Source organism: Genypterus blacodes, unplaced genomic scaffold (genome assembly GCF_046128005.1).
Source record: "Genypterus blacodes isolate CSIRO-AG114 ecotype Tasmania unplaced genomic scaffold, CSIRO-AGI_Gbla_v1 ptg000527l_1, whole genome shotgun sequence".
Lineage (NCBI taxonomy): Eukaryota > Metazoa > Chordata > Actinopteri > Ophidiiformes > Ophidiidae > Genypterus > Genypterus blacodes.
In genome coordinates, this window is record NW_027467281.1 from 6,415 (window position 1) to 20,000 (window position 13,586).

The following is a 13,586-nucleotide window of genomic DNA, read 5'->3' on the forward strand; positions in this document are numbered from 1 at the left end:
CAGACAGACAGACAGACAGACAGACAGACAGACAGACAGATGTGTGTGTGTACTGCCGATACACAACTCAGCAAGGAGACACACTTGCACACACACAGATACAGAAACATATCACACACACACACACACACAGATGTAGATCTAGATGTATAGATACACACATCATGTTTCAGCCACACACATTTAAGAAATACTTTTTGTGTGAACAAGTACACAAACACACACACACATCAAACATGAAACACACACAAACAATCCTGGAGCAGCAGCCCACGCATACATAGTGAACATACATACTGTGTTTGATTCACCCATCCCCCACACACACACACACACATACACACACACACATACATATCTGCACCCCTCCCCTCTGAAAAAGGCATAATTCACTTCCATGTTCTCCTCCCCCACACACACACTCACACACACACACACAGCTCCTCTCTATAAAACTCCTCACACACACTGTACAGTACACACATACTGCATACACACACTGCATAGACACACATGCATGTGTATTATAAATCAATCACACACACACACTCAAATACTTGTGCACCCACACATGTACACACACACACACACACACACACATACACATGCCCGTATTGCACACATGCATATGTTAATGCATGCTGACACACAAAACAGCCTCTCTCTCTCTCTCTCTCTCTCTCTCTCTCTCTCTCTCTCTGTTGCTGACTCTCTTCTTCTCACCTTCACTGTCTGTCTGTCTGTCTGTCTGTCTGTCTGTCTGTCTCTCTCTCAATCTCTCTCTCTCTCCCTCCCCTGTCCCTCTCTCAGCCCCCTCCCTCTCTCTCTCCCCCCCTCTCTCCACCCCCTCTCTCCCTCCCTCTCTCTCTCTCACTCTCTCCCTCTCTCCCCCCCCTCTCACCCCCTCTCCTCCCTCTGTCTCTCTCAGCCCCCTCTCCCCCCTCTCTCTCTCTATCACTCTTTCACCCCCCCCTTCTCCACCTCATAACCTCTTGTACTTCCCACTGTATTTCCTCCTGCAGCCTTGCAGCTCATGTGATAGGTTGGTGTGTTGGTGTGTTGGTGTGTTGGTGTGTTGATGTGTTGGTGTGTTGGTGTGTTGGTGTGTTGGTGTGTTGGTGTGTTGATGTGTTGGTGTGTTGGTGTGTTGGTGTGTTGATGTGTTGCAGTGCTTGACTGATGTTTGTCTCCTGGTGTCTGCGATTACATTATAGATTCACATACTGTAGATTCATGTTGTGGCGTTCCACAGCGATGAGGCTTTCAACAACTATTACTGTGTCACTGTGATCAAAGCATGGATCAGCTGTTTCAGTTGGCATGGAAACACTTTGATGCCACTGAAGTGAGTCACAAACCTTGATTATGTGTTTGTACTTATCTTAATTTTTAAGTCCTCCAATACTGGGTGCATGTAAGCGTGTTGAACCAAACCAGAGGAAACACGCTTCACGCTTCACTCAGTCGTTTCTGGCGCCATCCTGTGTTGCGAAATCGTCATTTGTTTACATACAAGATACTGTCGCAAACAACCGACTACAGTGCTCACACACACACACACACACACACACACACACACACGATGACTGTCAGCTCCACAGAATTCATTTGCACATTCTTAGCTGAGGGTTGATGCATCATTCAGAGACATTTTTCCCTGCTGTCACTGTTTTACACCCAATCTCATCATTATTTCATAACACACACACACACACACACACACACACACACACACACACACACACACACACACAGAGATATATGTACTGCAGACAGACACTGGCTTGAATTTTAGAATTGAATATAAAGAATTGAGGTCCTGGTGAATATTGGACAGGGAGTCTTGATGCTGTAACGTTGTGACGCGTGAGGGGCGGAGTCAGAACATTTACCTGACCGACTGAATTGATTGACAGCCTTTAGACTGCAGGGGGAAAATGCCATTTATCTGAGATCATTACAAATAAATAGAAGCAGAAGATGAAGACGTCATCTTCATCATCAGATAATTACTGCAGCGCTCCGGATGAAAACTATGTATTATATGAACTGCTGACTGCCAGAGTGAGCTCAGTAGAACAAGATATATGACGTTTGACAACAGCAGTATTTTGAAATGGTTATCGCTTACGTAACATAAAGAGCTGCTGCTGCTGCTGCATGTGTGTGTGTGTGTGTGTGTGTGTGTGTGTGTGTGTGTGTGTGGAGTGGTCACCTCTGCTGACTGGATGTAAAGATTGAGCTCCAGCATCCAGCGCCAGGAACACAAGAGGTCACATGACACGGACAGCATAATGACAATGTTTCTGTTTAGATGAGACCAAATTCACTGCGTGTGTGTGTGTGTGTGTGAGAGAGAGAGAGAGAGAGAGAGAGAGAGAGAGAGAGAGAGAGAGAGAGAGAGAGAGAGAGAGAGAGAGAGAGAGAGAGAGAGAGAGAGAGAGAGAGAGAGGAGAGGAGAGGCAGTGTTGCTGACAGCCTGTCAGCTTGCATAGACAACAACGTGAAGATGAGGTCTACTCCATTTTGACAGGATGCCCTATACACACACACACACACACACACACACACACACACACACACACAGAGAGAGAGAGAGAGAGACACAGAGAGAGAGAGAGAGAGAGAGAGAGAGAGAGGGAGAGAGGGAGAGAGAGACAGAGAGATTTGCTTTGATTTGGATGATACTGTGTGATTGGACAGTGGGAAAAGAGAACAAATCAATCAGGACGGTAAAATAAACAATTATAGCAGTAATATACGACATCGTCTGTAAATATCAAGTTCAATCGAGCTCATTCCAACAGTCAGCATCACATATAATACTCTCTTTCACCACACTCAGGAAACTTTGGCAATATTTTGTCATTTCCACGCTCCATCCAATGGATAAAACATAAGAGAGAGGAAGAGAGAGAGAGGGAGGGGGAGAGAGAGAGAGAGAGAGAGAGAGAGAGAGAGAGAGAGAGAGAGAGAGAGAGAGAGAGAGAGAGAGAGAGAGGGAGGGAGAGAGAGAGAGAGAGAGAGAGAGAGACGCACAAACAGACAGTGAGAGACGGAGAGAGACATAGAGAGAGGCAGATAGAGGGAGGGAGTGAAACAGAGAGGAACACAGAGAGAGAGAGAGAGAGAGAGAGAGAGAGAGAGAGAGAGAGAGAGAGAGAGAGAGAGAGAGAGAGAGAGCAAAATGGAGAGAGACCAAATGGGGAGAAATGGAGCACAGCACATCAATCATTAGGATGATTATTATGGCAGTTGTCATGGCAACATTCACCCATCCCCCTCTCCTTTCCTCTCCTCTTTCTCTCTCTCAAATCAATTGAAATGCACTTAAATGTCATGGCAGCCTTAGTAAAGATACTGTAGTTAGAGAGGGAGATGAAAATAGAAGGAAGAAAGGAATGAATCCACCTCTCCCTCCCTCTATCTCTCCCTCTCTCCATCCCTCTATCCCTCCATCTCTCTACCTCTCCATCCCTCCATCTCTCCATCCCTCCACCTCTCCATCTCTCCCTCCCTCCCTCCCTCTCCATCGCTCCCTCTCTCCACCTCTCCATCTCTCTCTCCCTCTCCCTCTCTCCCTCTCCCTCTCTCCCTCTCTCCCTCTCAGTCTTTAGTGACTGAGCACAGTTAAACAGCAGGCATATTTATATGAACAGATTTGTGTTAAATGTGTTTGCCAATCATGGTTATAACAGAGTTTGAGAAAGATCTGGATCATAATGAAGTTATTAAAGTGAAAGTCATTCATTTGTTTTCTTAGTCCATAGACAACCTCTCAGACTGTTTGTGCTGTGTTACTGCCAGGTCACCACTAGATGGCAGCAGAGACTGAGGACGGAACAGCAAGCATCAAACAAACACACTCACTATCACTGGATCTGGATCATCAGGACCTGGACCTGGATCAGCAGGATCCAGAACCAGGTGGTGGTCAGCAAGTCATTTTCAGATAGGAGCTAGAGACGGACAGACAGGAGACAGACTGGAGGACAGGCAGACAGGCAGACAGACAGGCAGACAGAGAACATAATAAAAACAATAAGAATATTATCTTCTATATTCTCTCTCTCTCTCTCTCTCTCTCTTTATGTTCTTCACACAATCTGACCAATCCTCAATTTCAGATATTTGCTCGACCTCAAGAGCTGTGGGAGAACACATCACACAGTCACACACACACACGCACACAGTCACACACACACACACACACACACTTGCTAATAGGTTCATTACAGGTTCCATCAGGCTGCATCGATCCCTCATGTCTGAGAAAATAGAAAATAGAGGATTTGGGGGAGGGAGGAGCTTAACCCTTTAGCAGTTTGTCATTTTCAAAGCTTTGTCTGTTTTCCTTTTCTCTTTCTTATATATTCTAGAATCAAATCTTCAACTGCCCGACAATCAATATCTAGTTTCTGTTTACTTTTGTTCATTTCTGTGTTGAAGATTTATTTAGGATGAATAAAGAAGAGAGTTCGTACCTCCACCAAGGCCCAACAGCCCTCTGAGTTCACTCGTCAGAAGAGAACTGTGAGTACAGTGAGAGTGTTTCTGGAGTAAATGTGTGTTCATTGTGCTTCTCTGCTGTAATTATACTGAACAAGCGTGCACAGATCCCTACAGGCTTCCTCTCTCGTGCTACACTGCCCCCTACAGACTACAGGCAGGGCTGCAGTTCCTACTCACTGCTCTGATGAAGCTTTGACTCATTGAGGCTCTGAGCCAGGAGGAGACGGTCATGGTGACAGTCTGGGGCCAAACGCATGATGAAGTGAGGTTTACAGGACGCAGCAGCTGAAACACTGAGGAAGAGGAAGCAGCAGCTGTGATGATGAAGGCTGACTGAGCCTCCTGTAGGCAGCGTTTAGAGCTGAGCAGTGTGAGCAGTGAAACCCAACACACTGCAAACCAACGCCCTGCTGCCAAAAGGGAAATGTGATCCAGCAGCGACACAGAGAAGCTTCACACAGCTCACAGGTCAGGTTCATCTGTGTCCATCACTGAGAGGAGGAGGTGGAGAGGAAGTCCCCCCCCCCTCCAGCTTCATGTGAGTGTGGCAACCAAAGTAGGATTCTTTGAACATTTCACTAAAATGATCTCTTTAATACTAAAACACATAGAGAATCAGTTTGATCAATGCAGTGAAAAGTAAACAGTCTCTGATCACTGAGCAACAACATCAATGTGATCTGAGCTCTCTGTCTGGTTGAAGCTCTCTCTCTCTCTGGTCGGAGCTCCTAGCGTATCTTCCTCTCCAGTGCGGTGGGCGGTCGGTCGGTCGTCTTCTCAGGAAGTACCAGCCTCAGCTTCCTCTTGGGCGAGGAGCCTGGGTCTTCTGACACGTACTCCTGCTGCAGCAGAGGCGTAGCAGACTCACCCAGGACAACAGCCGGGGACATGTCGGACGCAGACATGCCCACAACATCTGCAGCCTCTCCCACTGTGGGTCCAGCAGCTGTGGGTCCAGCAGCTGTGGTGGGGGCCAGGTTCTCCCCAGGCACCAGCTCAGGGGCCGGAGGGGCCACTGCAGCTGAACTGTCTGGTTGAAGGACCCCCGTGATCTGGGCTGTTGGGGGCCCCTCTCTGCTTTGAAGGCCTGGTCCCTGGGCCGGATCAGAGGGAAGCAGATTCTGGACCAGACTACCGGCTGGGTTAGCTGCTGGCTGTGAGCCGAGCCCTGCAGACTGGGCGGTCTGGAGAGCAGACGTGTGTGCTGCACTTGTTAGTAAAGGGTTAACGAGCAGAGACGTGGCAGGTCCAGTTGGTCTCATGAAGCTCTGGCTGTCTGGACCAGAGGCCATGTGCGGCCCGGCGTAGGCTAAGTGAGGAGGAGCGGTGTTGGCTGGGTTACTGGGAAACCCCATGTTAGCTAGCGCAGCCATGTTAGCTAACGGAGCCATGTTAGCTAACGGAGCCATGTTAGCTGATGGAGCCATGTTAGCTAACGCAGCCATGTTAGCTGATGGAGCCATGTTAGCCTGAAACAGATTGGCTCGTTGGACAGAGAGGCTGCTGCCTGCTGAACTCAGCAGGGAGAGGTTGGCAGTACGATTCCGCTCAGCAGCAGAGAGGGAGAAGGGAAGCTGTTGACCACTCCCCAAAAGCAACCTGGAGCCCTGAAACTGAAGGCCTGCACCCTGCATGCTCTGACCCTGTTCAAGAGCAGAGGCCCCCTTTGCTCCAGCTGGGTCTGACTGCTCAGCTGAGTCTCCAGGTGCATGCTGGGAGTTGTCCTGTTGCTCTGTGTTCTCCTGGACAGACTGCTCAGTGTTGGAGGGGTTTTTGTTCTGCTTAGATGATGTTTTGCTTTTCTGTCTTCCTTCACCTCCATTCTCTTCCTCCTCCTCCTTTTCCTCAGTCAATCCTTTGGTCTTAGTTGATTTCTTCTTTCTCTCTCTTTCTCCATCTTTGTCTTCCCTCTTCTTCTCTTTACTCCTCTCTGAGTGTCTTTCTTTCTTGGGGCTGCTTCTGTCTGAACTCTCGTTCTTCCTCTTAGGATGGACTTTGCTTCTTCTCAGTGGGTTCAGGTTCATCTTCACCCTGAGCAGACGGCTGGCCTGTCCTTTAGCTCTGTGCCTCCTGGGCCCTCCTTCTCCTTCTCCTCCCCTCTCCTCTGTCCTCCTCTCCTCCTCATGAAGGTTTCCTCCCTCTGGCATTCTGAAACTTGCCAGATCGAAGGTCACATTTCTGGTTTCCCTTCTCGTCCCCCTGTTCCTGTCCAGGTCCAGCTGGGTGTGGTTCCCATACCTCCCTCTGTCGCTCTGCCTGTACTGGGAGGGGTTTGGGTCAAACAGAGCCGAGTCTCTGGTACTGGCAGGTCCTCTGTCCTGCCTGGTGCTCTGCTCTGGGTAAGTCCTGTGGCAGCTCTGGCAGTGAAGCGCCTCACGTCCTCTCCTCTTACCGTCCGTGTCTGTCCTGTAGACGTCCGTCTCTATGCTCGTCCTATAAGGAGGCGGAGTCTCTGCTCTCACAGTTTCTCTCCGTAAGTGAGCAGAGAAGTTGGAGCTGCTGTGTGAAACAGGATTGCTCCCAGTGACGGCAGCGTTCCCGACCAGGATTCCGTGTTGGGACAGCGTCAGAGTCCCTGGCCTCCTCCTGTCCTCCTCCATAGTCCCCCTTCCTCTCCTCCTCTCTCTCTCCTCCTCCTCCTCCATCCCTCCCTCCTCACCGTTGTCCCATCTAGAAAGCTTCGGCCCCGCCCGTCTCTGCACCTCAGCGCTGCAGTCAGGACAGCGAACATGTCCGTCCCCCTCCCCTCCCCTGGACCCAAAGGTCTCACCATGAGACTCGGTCCGTGGATCTCTGCTCACAGCCGTCCTGTCCCACGGCTGGCTGCTATTGGCTTGTAGGTGATGGCCCCTCCTCTTTTCACCTCCATTTAAATGATTGACATGGTGGTTGGCCACTGATGTCCCTGCTTCCTCCTTCCCCTGCTGGACTTTGATTTCTCTCAGCTTCTTCCTGCGAGACACTTGATGCTGGATCAGGACCACCAACAGGGTCAAGCCCACTCCACCTGAAGAAGAGAAGAGACTGTGATCTGATCCATCTCCAGAAGACACGAGCTGGTGTGTAACTGTGTGACACTCAGGATGAATCCATGTTAGATTCTGCCTCCTCTCACCACAGAAGCAGGCCACAGCAGTGATGGCCAGGTCTCGAGCGTAGATCTGGGGCGGCACGCTGTGGGCCGGCTCCACCTGGATGCTGATGTTGTGATTGGCCGGCACACAGTTGGCCTCGGTCAGCTCCAGCACGGTGCTCACAGCTGGGTTGTCAGCGCTCACACACACCATCCTCTGACCGTTATGGAGAACCTGAGAGAGAAGGACGTCCCAGAAGATCATCAGACCAATGTCCCCTCTACTTAAGGACATATTCAGTGCACTGCTGCCGTACCTTGTCTGGTTGCTGGATGAAGCTGGACAGGAGTGCAGCCAGGTCCAGAAGCTGGCAGGAGCAGTTCCAGCGGTTCAGCTCCAGGTTCAGGTCTGCCAGCCAGCTGAGGTAAGAGAAAGCTTCGGCCGGAGCAGAACTCAGGCGGTTCCTGGATAGATCCAGAGTCTGTAGGCCCACCAACCCATGGAAGCTGGGACCACAACACAGGACCAGACTGTTCATCATTGGCCCTAGAACTGTCTCACCATCCAGGACTCCTCCAGGATGTTCTTAAAGGTTCTTACACTCTCATTAAACTGTTTATGGATCAAAGCTCTTCATAAAGTACTGACTGCTGTCTTACTGACACTCAGACAGGACTGAAACATGAAGCTGTTAGTATGGACCAACCTGTTTCTGTCTATGTGATCAATCAGGTTATCGGACAAATCCAGACTCTCCAGCTGGCTGAAATCCTTCACAGGAAAGGAACCAGAGTCCAGACTGGTGAGCAGGTTTCCCTCCAACTTCAGGCTCTGCAGGGCCACCAGACCTTCAAACCAGGCAGACTCAACCTGCTCACCAGAGACAGGAGACACAAGAGACATGCTGGAATCTGAGCTGGGAGGGTTCCTTCCATATGAACACGTTCACCCACCATGCTGATGTGGTTGTTGCCCAGGGCGAGGACCTTCAGCCGGCTCAGGTGGGTCAGAGCTCCCTCCTGTAGGACCTGGCTGGTCAGGAGGTTGTGGTCCAGCAGTAAGGTGTGGAGGAGGGACAGGTTTGTGAAGGAGTGTGCACCCAGCATGGAGATCAGGTTATGGCTCAGGCCTGCAGGAGAAGATGAGAGACGGATGAGAGAGAGGGATTGGAATTCAGGGGTGAGGTTCTTCTTCTTAAAAACAGGTGGACAGACTGACCTATGAGTGACAGGTTGCTGAGGTCCGACAGGGCGGGAGGCTGCACTGAGGCGATGGTTCCTTCAGTCAGCAGCAGAGCCTGGGTGGAGTCTGGAGCATCTGGGACACAAACACACACTTCACTCATTTCCCCACCGTGTTGCATTCATGTTGTGTGTTCACTGGTGTGTGTTTGTTACCTATGATGTGAGTCAGGCGGTGACAGATGAAGGCGTCCTCAGAGCAAACCACACAGGAAGCAGGGCATGATGGGAGACGGGACGACGGCTGAGCTCCAGTGACTGACAGCAGCAACATCAGAAGAAGATCTGGAGAAGAAGTCACATCTGAATTACAGATCAGTCTAATGAAAGAGAAGAAGAGTGTGTGTGTGTGTGTGTGTGTTCCTCCTCACTGATCATGTTGTGTTACAGCAGACGCAGTATGGTCTGGGGGAGGAGTCATCTCCTCCAGAAGGCTCCGACCCCCCAATACAGCATCATCATCATCTTCTTCATCACCATCAGTCACCAGGGCCTGTTTAAACACAGCAACACTCAATCAGGAATACACACACACACACACCAAACAGAACAGCATAGTAACCACCTTAGCAACCACATACCACCCAGGCATATGTCTTCCACAGCAACTATACCATAAACCAGCACATTATATCAGTTACCTAGCAACCACCCGAAGCATCACATGACCGACGCTGCCCCCCCCTCAGCGTGATGAAGCAGCAGCAGACTTCAGAGTTCACACTACGCTGCCTCGTCTTCTTCTTTTATTCTTATGCGTGGCTGAGGTGGGCGGAGCCTCCACTGACAGCGGGTGGGTGAGTCACTGTTTCTTCTTGTTGCTAAGAAAACACCCCTGCTGCTCTGTGTGTGTGTGTGTGTGTGTGTGTGTGTGTTAGGCTGATCGTGTTTCTGCTGGAGCTCTTCTTGTTGTTTTCTGTCAAATATGAGTCACAACAACAACAACGTCTGTGATTGGACGATCCATTACTAATCAGCCAATGAGATGACTCGCTCATCTAAATCTCTCCACCTGCACTTTGAAGGAAAATCTAAATTAACAAAATGATCTCAGCGCCTTGAGGAAGAAGAGTTTGTGTATGGCAAGACCAAACCTGAGTGACAGCTGGATCTGTTCTGTAAACACGTGGAGACGCTGAGACGGGACACACACACACACACACACACAGGAATCACACAGCAAGCACAGGCCAAACCATTCAACCAGCAGCTGCTTACCTGCTGCACACAAGCCAGACCGGCACCCCCACAGGTGGAATGGTTCAGTCCAGTCACTGATCAATCCATGGGGCTGAATAAACATCTGCCTGCTGTGGACGGACCTGAACCCAAACTCCATCACATCCTGGCTGCAGCACAGCTCGATGCTGGTCCGTAATGAGGGCTGGTGTGCGTGTGTGTGTGTGTGTGTGTGTGTCAGGTTACCTGGCCCTGGGAGGAGCATGCTCAGTGGGCTCCAGCTGTCACCTGAGAGGTGTATTTATTGATATTTAGGCAACAGCAGAAATGAACAAACATGATGGATCCATAAGGTTTGGAGAGTTTGTGTTACATTAGATCTTTGTGTTATTTCTGCACATGACCTTTGACCTATGATTCAGTCACATGATCACATTGTCAGGACGATCTTCCCAGCAGCCCCGGGGCACTCAATGATGTCATGATGGGCCTGGGCGGCCATGTTGAGCGGGTACTGGCGACCAACGACCGGGCGCAGCCAGCCGCCTTCCATGCCAGCATGGAGCCACGCCCCACACTCCTTCCTCTCCTCCTGAGAGGAGAGACAGAGAGGGAGACAGAGAGAGAGAGAGAGAGAGAGAGAGAGATGTAAACACATCTTCAGTGTTTACTGTGAGTGTGTTGTGGCTTGTGTGAGGTCACTTCCTGGTACCGGTGTGGCGAAGAAGACGGCCACGCCCATGATGCTGCTCTCTTTAGCCATGGTGTCTCTGGGGTTGATCTCTACGGAGCCTCTACAACCCACAACCTGCAGGGGGAGACAAACACACACAGAGTCAAACCAAAGCATCATGAGTTATAAAGTGTGTTCTACACACGTCTGACCCTCAACTCACCGCTACTCTTCCTCCATAGGCCAGCATGTGCAGGTCTCTGCTGAGGTTCACGTTGGACAACATCTCCACAATCACGTCCACGCCACGGCCCCCTGTGGCCTCCTGCGGCAGGGAACACACACACAGATGTTTGTTTAATGTTCCGTCACCTGTGTGTGTGTGTGTGTGTGTGTGTGTGTGTGTGTGTGTGTACCATGATTCTGTCAGCATAGCCCTCGTCTGTATGATTGAAGGCCTGATGAGCTCCGTTGTCGACCACCAGCTTCATTCCTGCTGCAGTTCCTGCTGTTCCCAACACCTGGAAACCAAGAGCACGGGACAGCTGGCACGCTGCCACGCCCACCTACACACACACACAGAGTTGGCCTCCATGTTAACCAGGAGCACAAACAGACACCGGGCTGAAGCTCACCCCCCCGCTGGCTCCATGGATCAGGACCGTCTCTCCAGGTCTGGTCCGGGCTCTGGAACACACAGCACACAGTCTGGGATTAACATCTGTCCTGACCCCCTCTGGGCCTCAGATCTTCAGACAGGTGAGGTCTCACTTGTGGACCAGAGCTCTGTAGGCGGTGAAGTAAGGGATCCCTATGGCCGCTCCCTGCAGGAAGTCCAGGGCGTCGGGCAGTTTGTGCACGCAGTCGTCTGAGGCGGTGGCGTACTCGGCGTAGCCTCCAGACTCTGTGGCTGTGGTGAAAACACGGTCGCCTACCTGGAGAACACACACATGGAGGAAGAGACGTGTGTGTGTGTGTGTGTGTGTGGGTGGGGCTCCACAGGGCAGATTAAACTGGCGAGGAGATTATGGGACAAACGGACTCATATCTATCTGAAACCTGAAGTGTTCTCAGTCTGATCCTGTGTGTGTGTGTGTGTGTGTGTGTGTGTGTGGAGCTCAGAGGAGAAGTGAATCTTAGCACTGTGGTTTCAGCTACAACACCTGATGACATAGAAAGTGACTGGATAAAGCTATGAAGAGGAGGGGGATGCTTGTTGTCATCATGTCGGACCTGCAGCGTGGAGACTCCGCCCCCCACCGCCTCCACCACGCCGGCGGCGTCAGAGCCTGGTGTGTACGGCAGCGCGGGCAGGCGGCCGTACGTGCCCGCCCGGATGTACGTCTCCACGGGATTCACGCCGCACGCGTGGACGCGAATCAGAACCTGCGAGGAAGAGGAAGAGGAAATCCTGATGTTCAGATCCGTCAATGACCTCTGACCTCCTCTGACTGTGTGCAGACTGAACTTTGACCCAGATTGTAACTGTTTAAAGTCTCGCCACGTGAAGGCAGAAACAGAATCCGCACGCACGCAAGCACGCACGCACGCACACACGCACGCACACACCTGTCTGGCCGCGGGCTCCGGTGCCGTCAGTCCGGTGCAGAGCCTCAGGACCGACGGGGCTCCGTGCTCGCTCACTCTCACTGCTGTCATCAGTTTGCTGCCCGACATGTCTGCTGCACCGCCGGGTCCGAAGTCTGAGCCGGACTCAACCCCGCAACCTCTCACGGCATAACAGCCAAACTTTTCTTTACGGGCGTTTAAGCCGGTGCTGTTTGCTTTGGCGCCCCCGGGTGGACAGGAGTGTGACAGCAGGTCTGATCCTCATGCCGCCGTAAATGTTTGAAGACACAGGACAACAAATTTAGCTCCGGACAATCTGGACGGACTAAAGCTCAGACTGTAACTAGAGCTCATACCTCCTCCAAGGCCTCCAGTTATCGCTCAGGGATGAGTATCAACAGGTTATTGTCTCTTTCACCTGAAGGACTTTGGAGTTTTGTGTTTGATGAGCGATGTAAACAAACTCACAACAACACTAAACTCTATTTAGTTCATTTCCTTTGTTTCAGAGGACGAATCAACAACAAACCAGAACCACCTGATGTTAGGACACGGACATGTTTCCATGTGTGTGTGCAGGTCTGAGCCTCATGAGGCTCCGCCCTCATTAAAGGACCTGAAACCTAAACGTTTGGTTCATAAATGTTATTTTATTCTTATAAAGCAGAGGTGAGAGGAAGACGACAGAGGAGGAAAGAGGAAGTGAATCAGCCCAGAGGGCGACGACGTCACTCTTTATTTAAGCAGCTTTGCCGTTGCCATGTTGGTCATGGTCGTCATGGAGATGGTGGGCACAGTGATGTCTTTGAATATGGGCTGTGTGACGCCGGCGTAGGACGGTTTGTTCTGGCTCAGGGTCTCGATGATCATCTGACGCATCTCCCTGCTGGCGTCGCCGCGCACGGCCAGCAGCGCCAGGATGTGCTCCTCCCTGACAGGAAGCAGCCGCACACAACAACAACAACACACAACAACAACACATCAGCGGCGGCTAAAGGACCTTGAAGGTGGACTTGAGTAGAAGTAAACGCATCTCATTTGAATATGTGTGTGTGTGTGTGTGTGTGTGTGTGTGTGTGTGTGTGTGTGTGTGTGTGTGTGTGTGCTTGTGCGTGTGTGTGTGTGTGTGTACCTGATGTCTGGATACTTGGACACCAGAGTGGACACCTCCAGATAGAGCAGCGTGGGGTCGGTCAGCTTGAAGACCTCGGCAATGGCGGCGATGGCGTCACACAGGCGGTCCGTGTCTTCGCCCTGAACACGGGAACATAGACATCGTGTTTACATGGACGCGTGTGTGAGTGTGGGTGTGTAGGTTGCGGGTGGAGCCTCACAGCG

The 13,586-nt window shown here is 51.1% G+C and overlaps 3 protein-coding genes across 4 annotated transcripts in view; all 3 read right to left on the reverse strand.

Annotated features, from left to right (window-relative positions):
* Positions 1 to 5,150: 5,150 nt before the first annotated feature.
* lrrc53 (leucine rich repeat containing 53) lies at positions 5,151 to 10,284 on the reverse strand. Of its 2 annotated transcripts, XM_076140203.1 has the most exons (9): positions 10,046 to 10,284; positions 9,199 to 9,320; positions 8,984 to 9,112; positions 8,805 to 8,903; positions 8,540 to 8,715; positions 8,293 to 8,456; positions 7,903 to 8,092; positions 7,628 to 7,820; positions 5,151 to 7,519 (listed from the first exon to the last, which is right to left on the reverse strand). In XM_076140203.1, exons 2-9 carry the CDS (start codon positions 9,203 to 9,205, stop codon positions 5,241 to 5,243), a joined length of 3,237 nt encoding a protein of 1,078 aa, XP_075996318.1. In that variant the 5' UTR covers positions 9,206 to 9,320; positions 10,046 to 10,284; the 3' UTR covers positions 5,151 to 5,240. The 2 variants fall into 2 exon arrangements, with proteins under 2 accessions (XP_075996318.1, XP_075996317.1); XM_076140202.1 differs by having other exon boundaries at positions 9,199 to 10,284.
* Positions 10,285 to 10,308: 24 nt separating this feature from the next.
* On the reverse strand, positions 10,309 to 12,437 carry cryz (crystallin, zeta (quinone reductase)). The gene is made up of 8 exons (XM_076140205.1): positions 12,249 to 12,437; positions 11,913 to 12,065; positions 11,451 to 11,614; positions 11,315 to 11,366; positions 11,096 to 11,245; positions 10,903 to 11,004; positions 10,719 to 10,814; positions 10,309 to 10,598 (listed from the first exon to the last, which is right to left on the reverse strand). Exons 1-8 carry the CDS (start codon positions 12,354 to 12,356, stop codon positions 10,437 to 10,439), a joined length of 987 nt encoding a protein of 328 aa, XP_075996320.1. The 5' UTR covers positions 12,357 to 12,437; the 3' UTR covers positions 10,309 to 10,436.
* Positions 12,438 to 12,878: 441 nt separating this feature from the next.
* The window catches only part of exoc3 (exocyst complex component 3), a 4,626-nt gene continuing 3,918 nt past the window's right edge, over positions 12,879 to 13,586 (reverse strand). Inside the window, exons 14-16 of the mRNA XM_076140204.1 lie at positions 13,583 to 13,586; positions 13,381 to 13,502; positions 12,879 to 13,179 (exon numbers count right to left, since the gene is read on the reverse strand). The exon at positions 13,583 to 13,586 is cut by the window's right edge and continues 158 nt beyond it. Coding sequence (XP_075996319.1) covers positions 12,984 to 13,179; positions 13,381 to 13,502; positions 13,583 to 13,586 — 322 coding nt within the window. The 3' untranslated portion in view covers positions 12,879 to 12,983. The remainder of the gene's footprint in view (positions 13,180 to 13,380; positions 13,503 to 13,582) is intronic.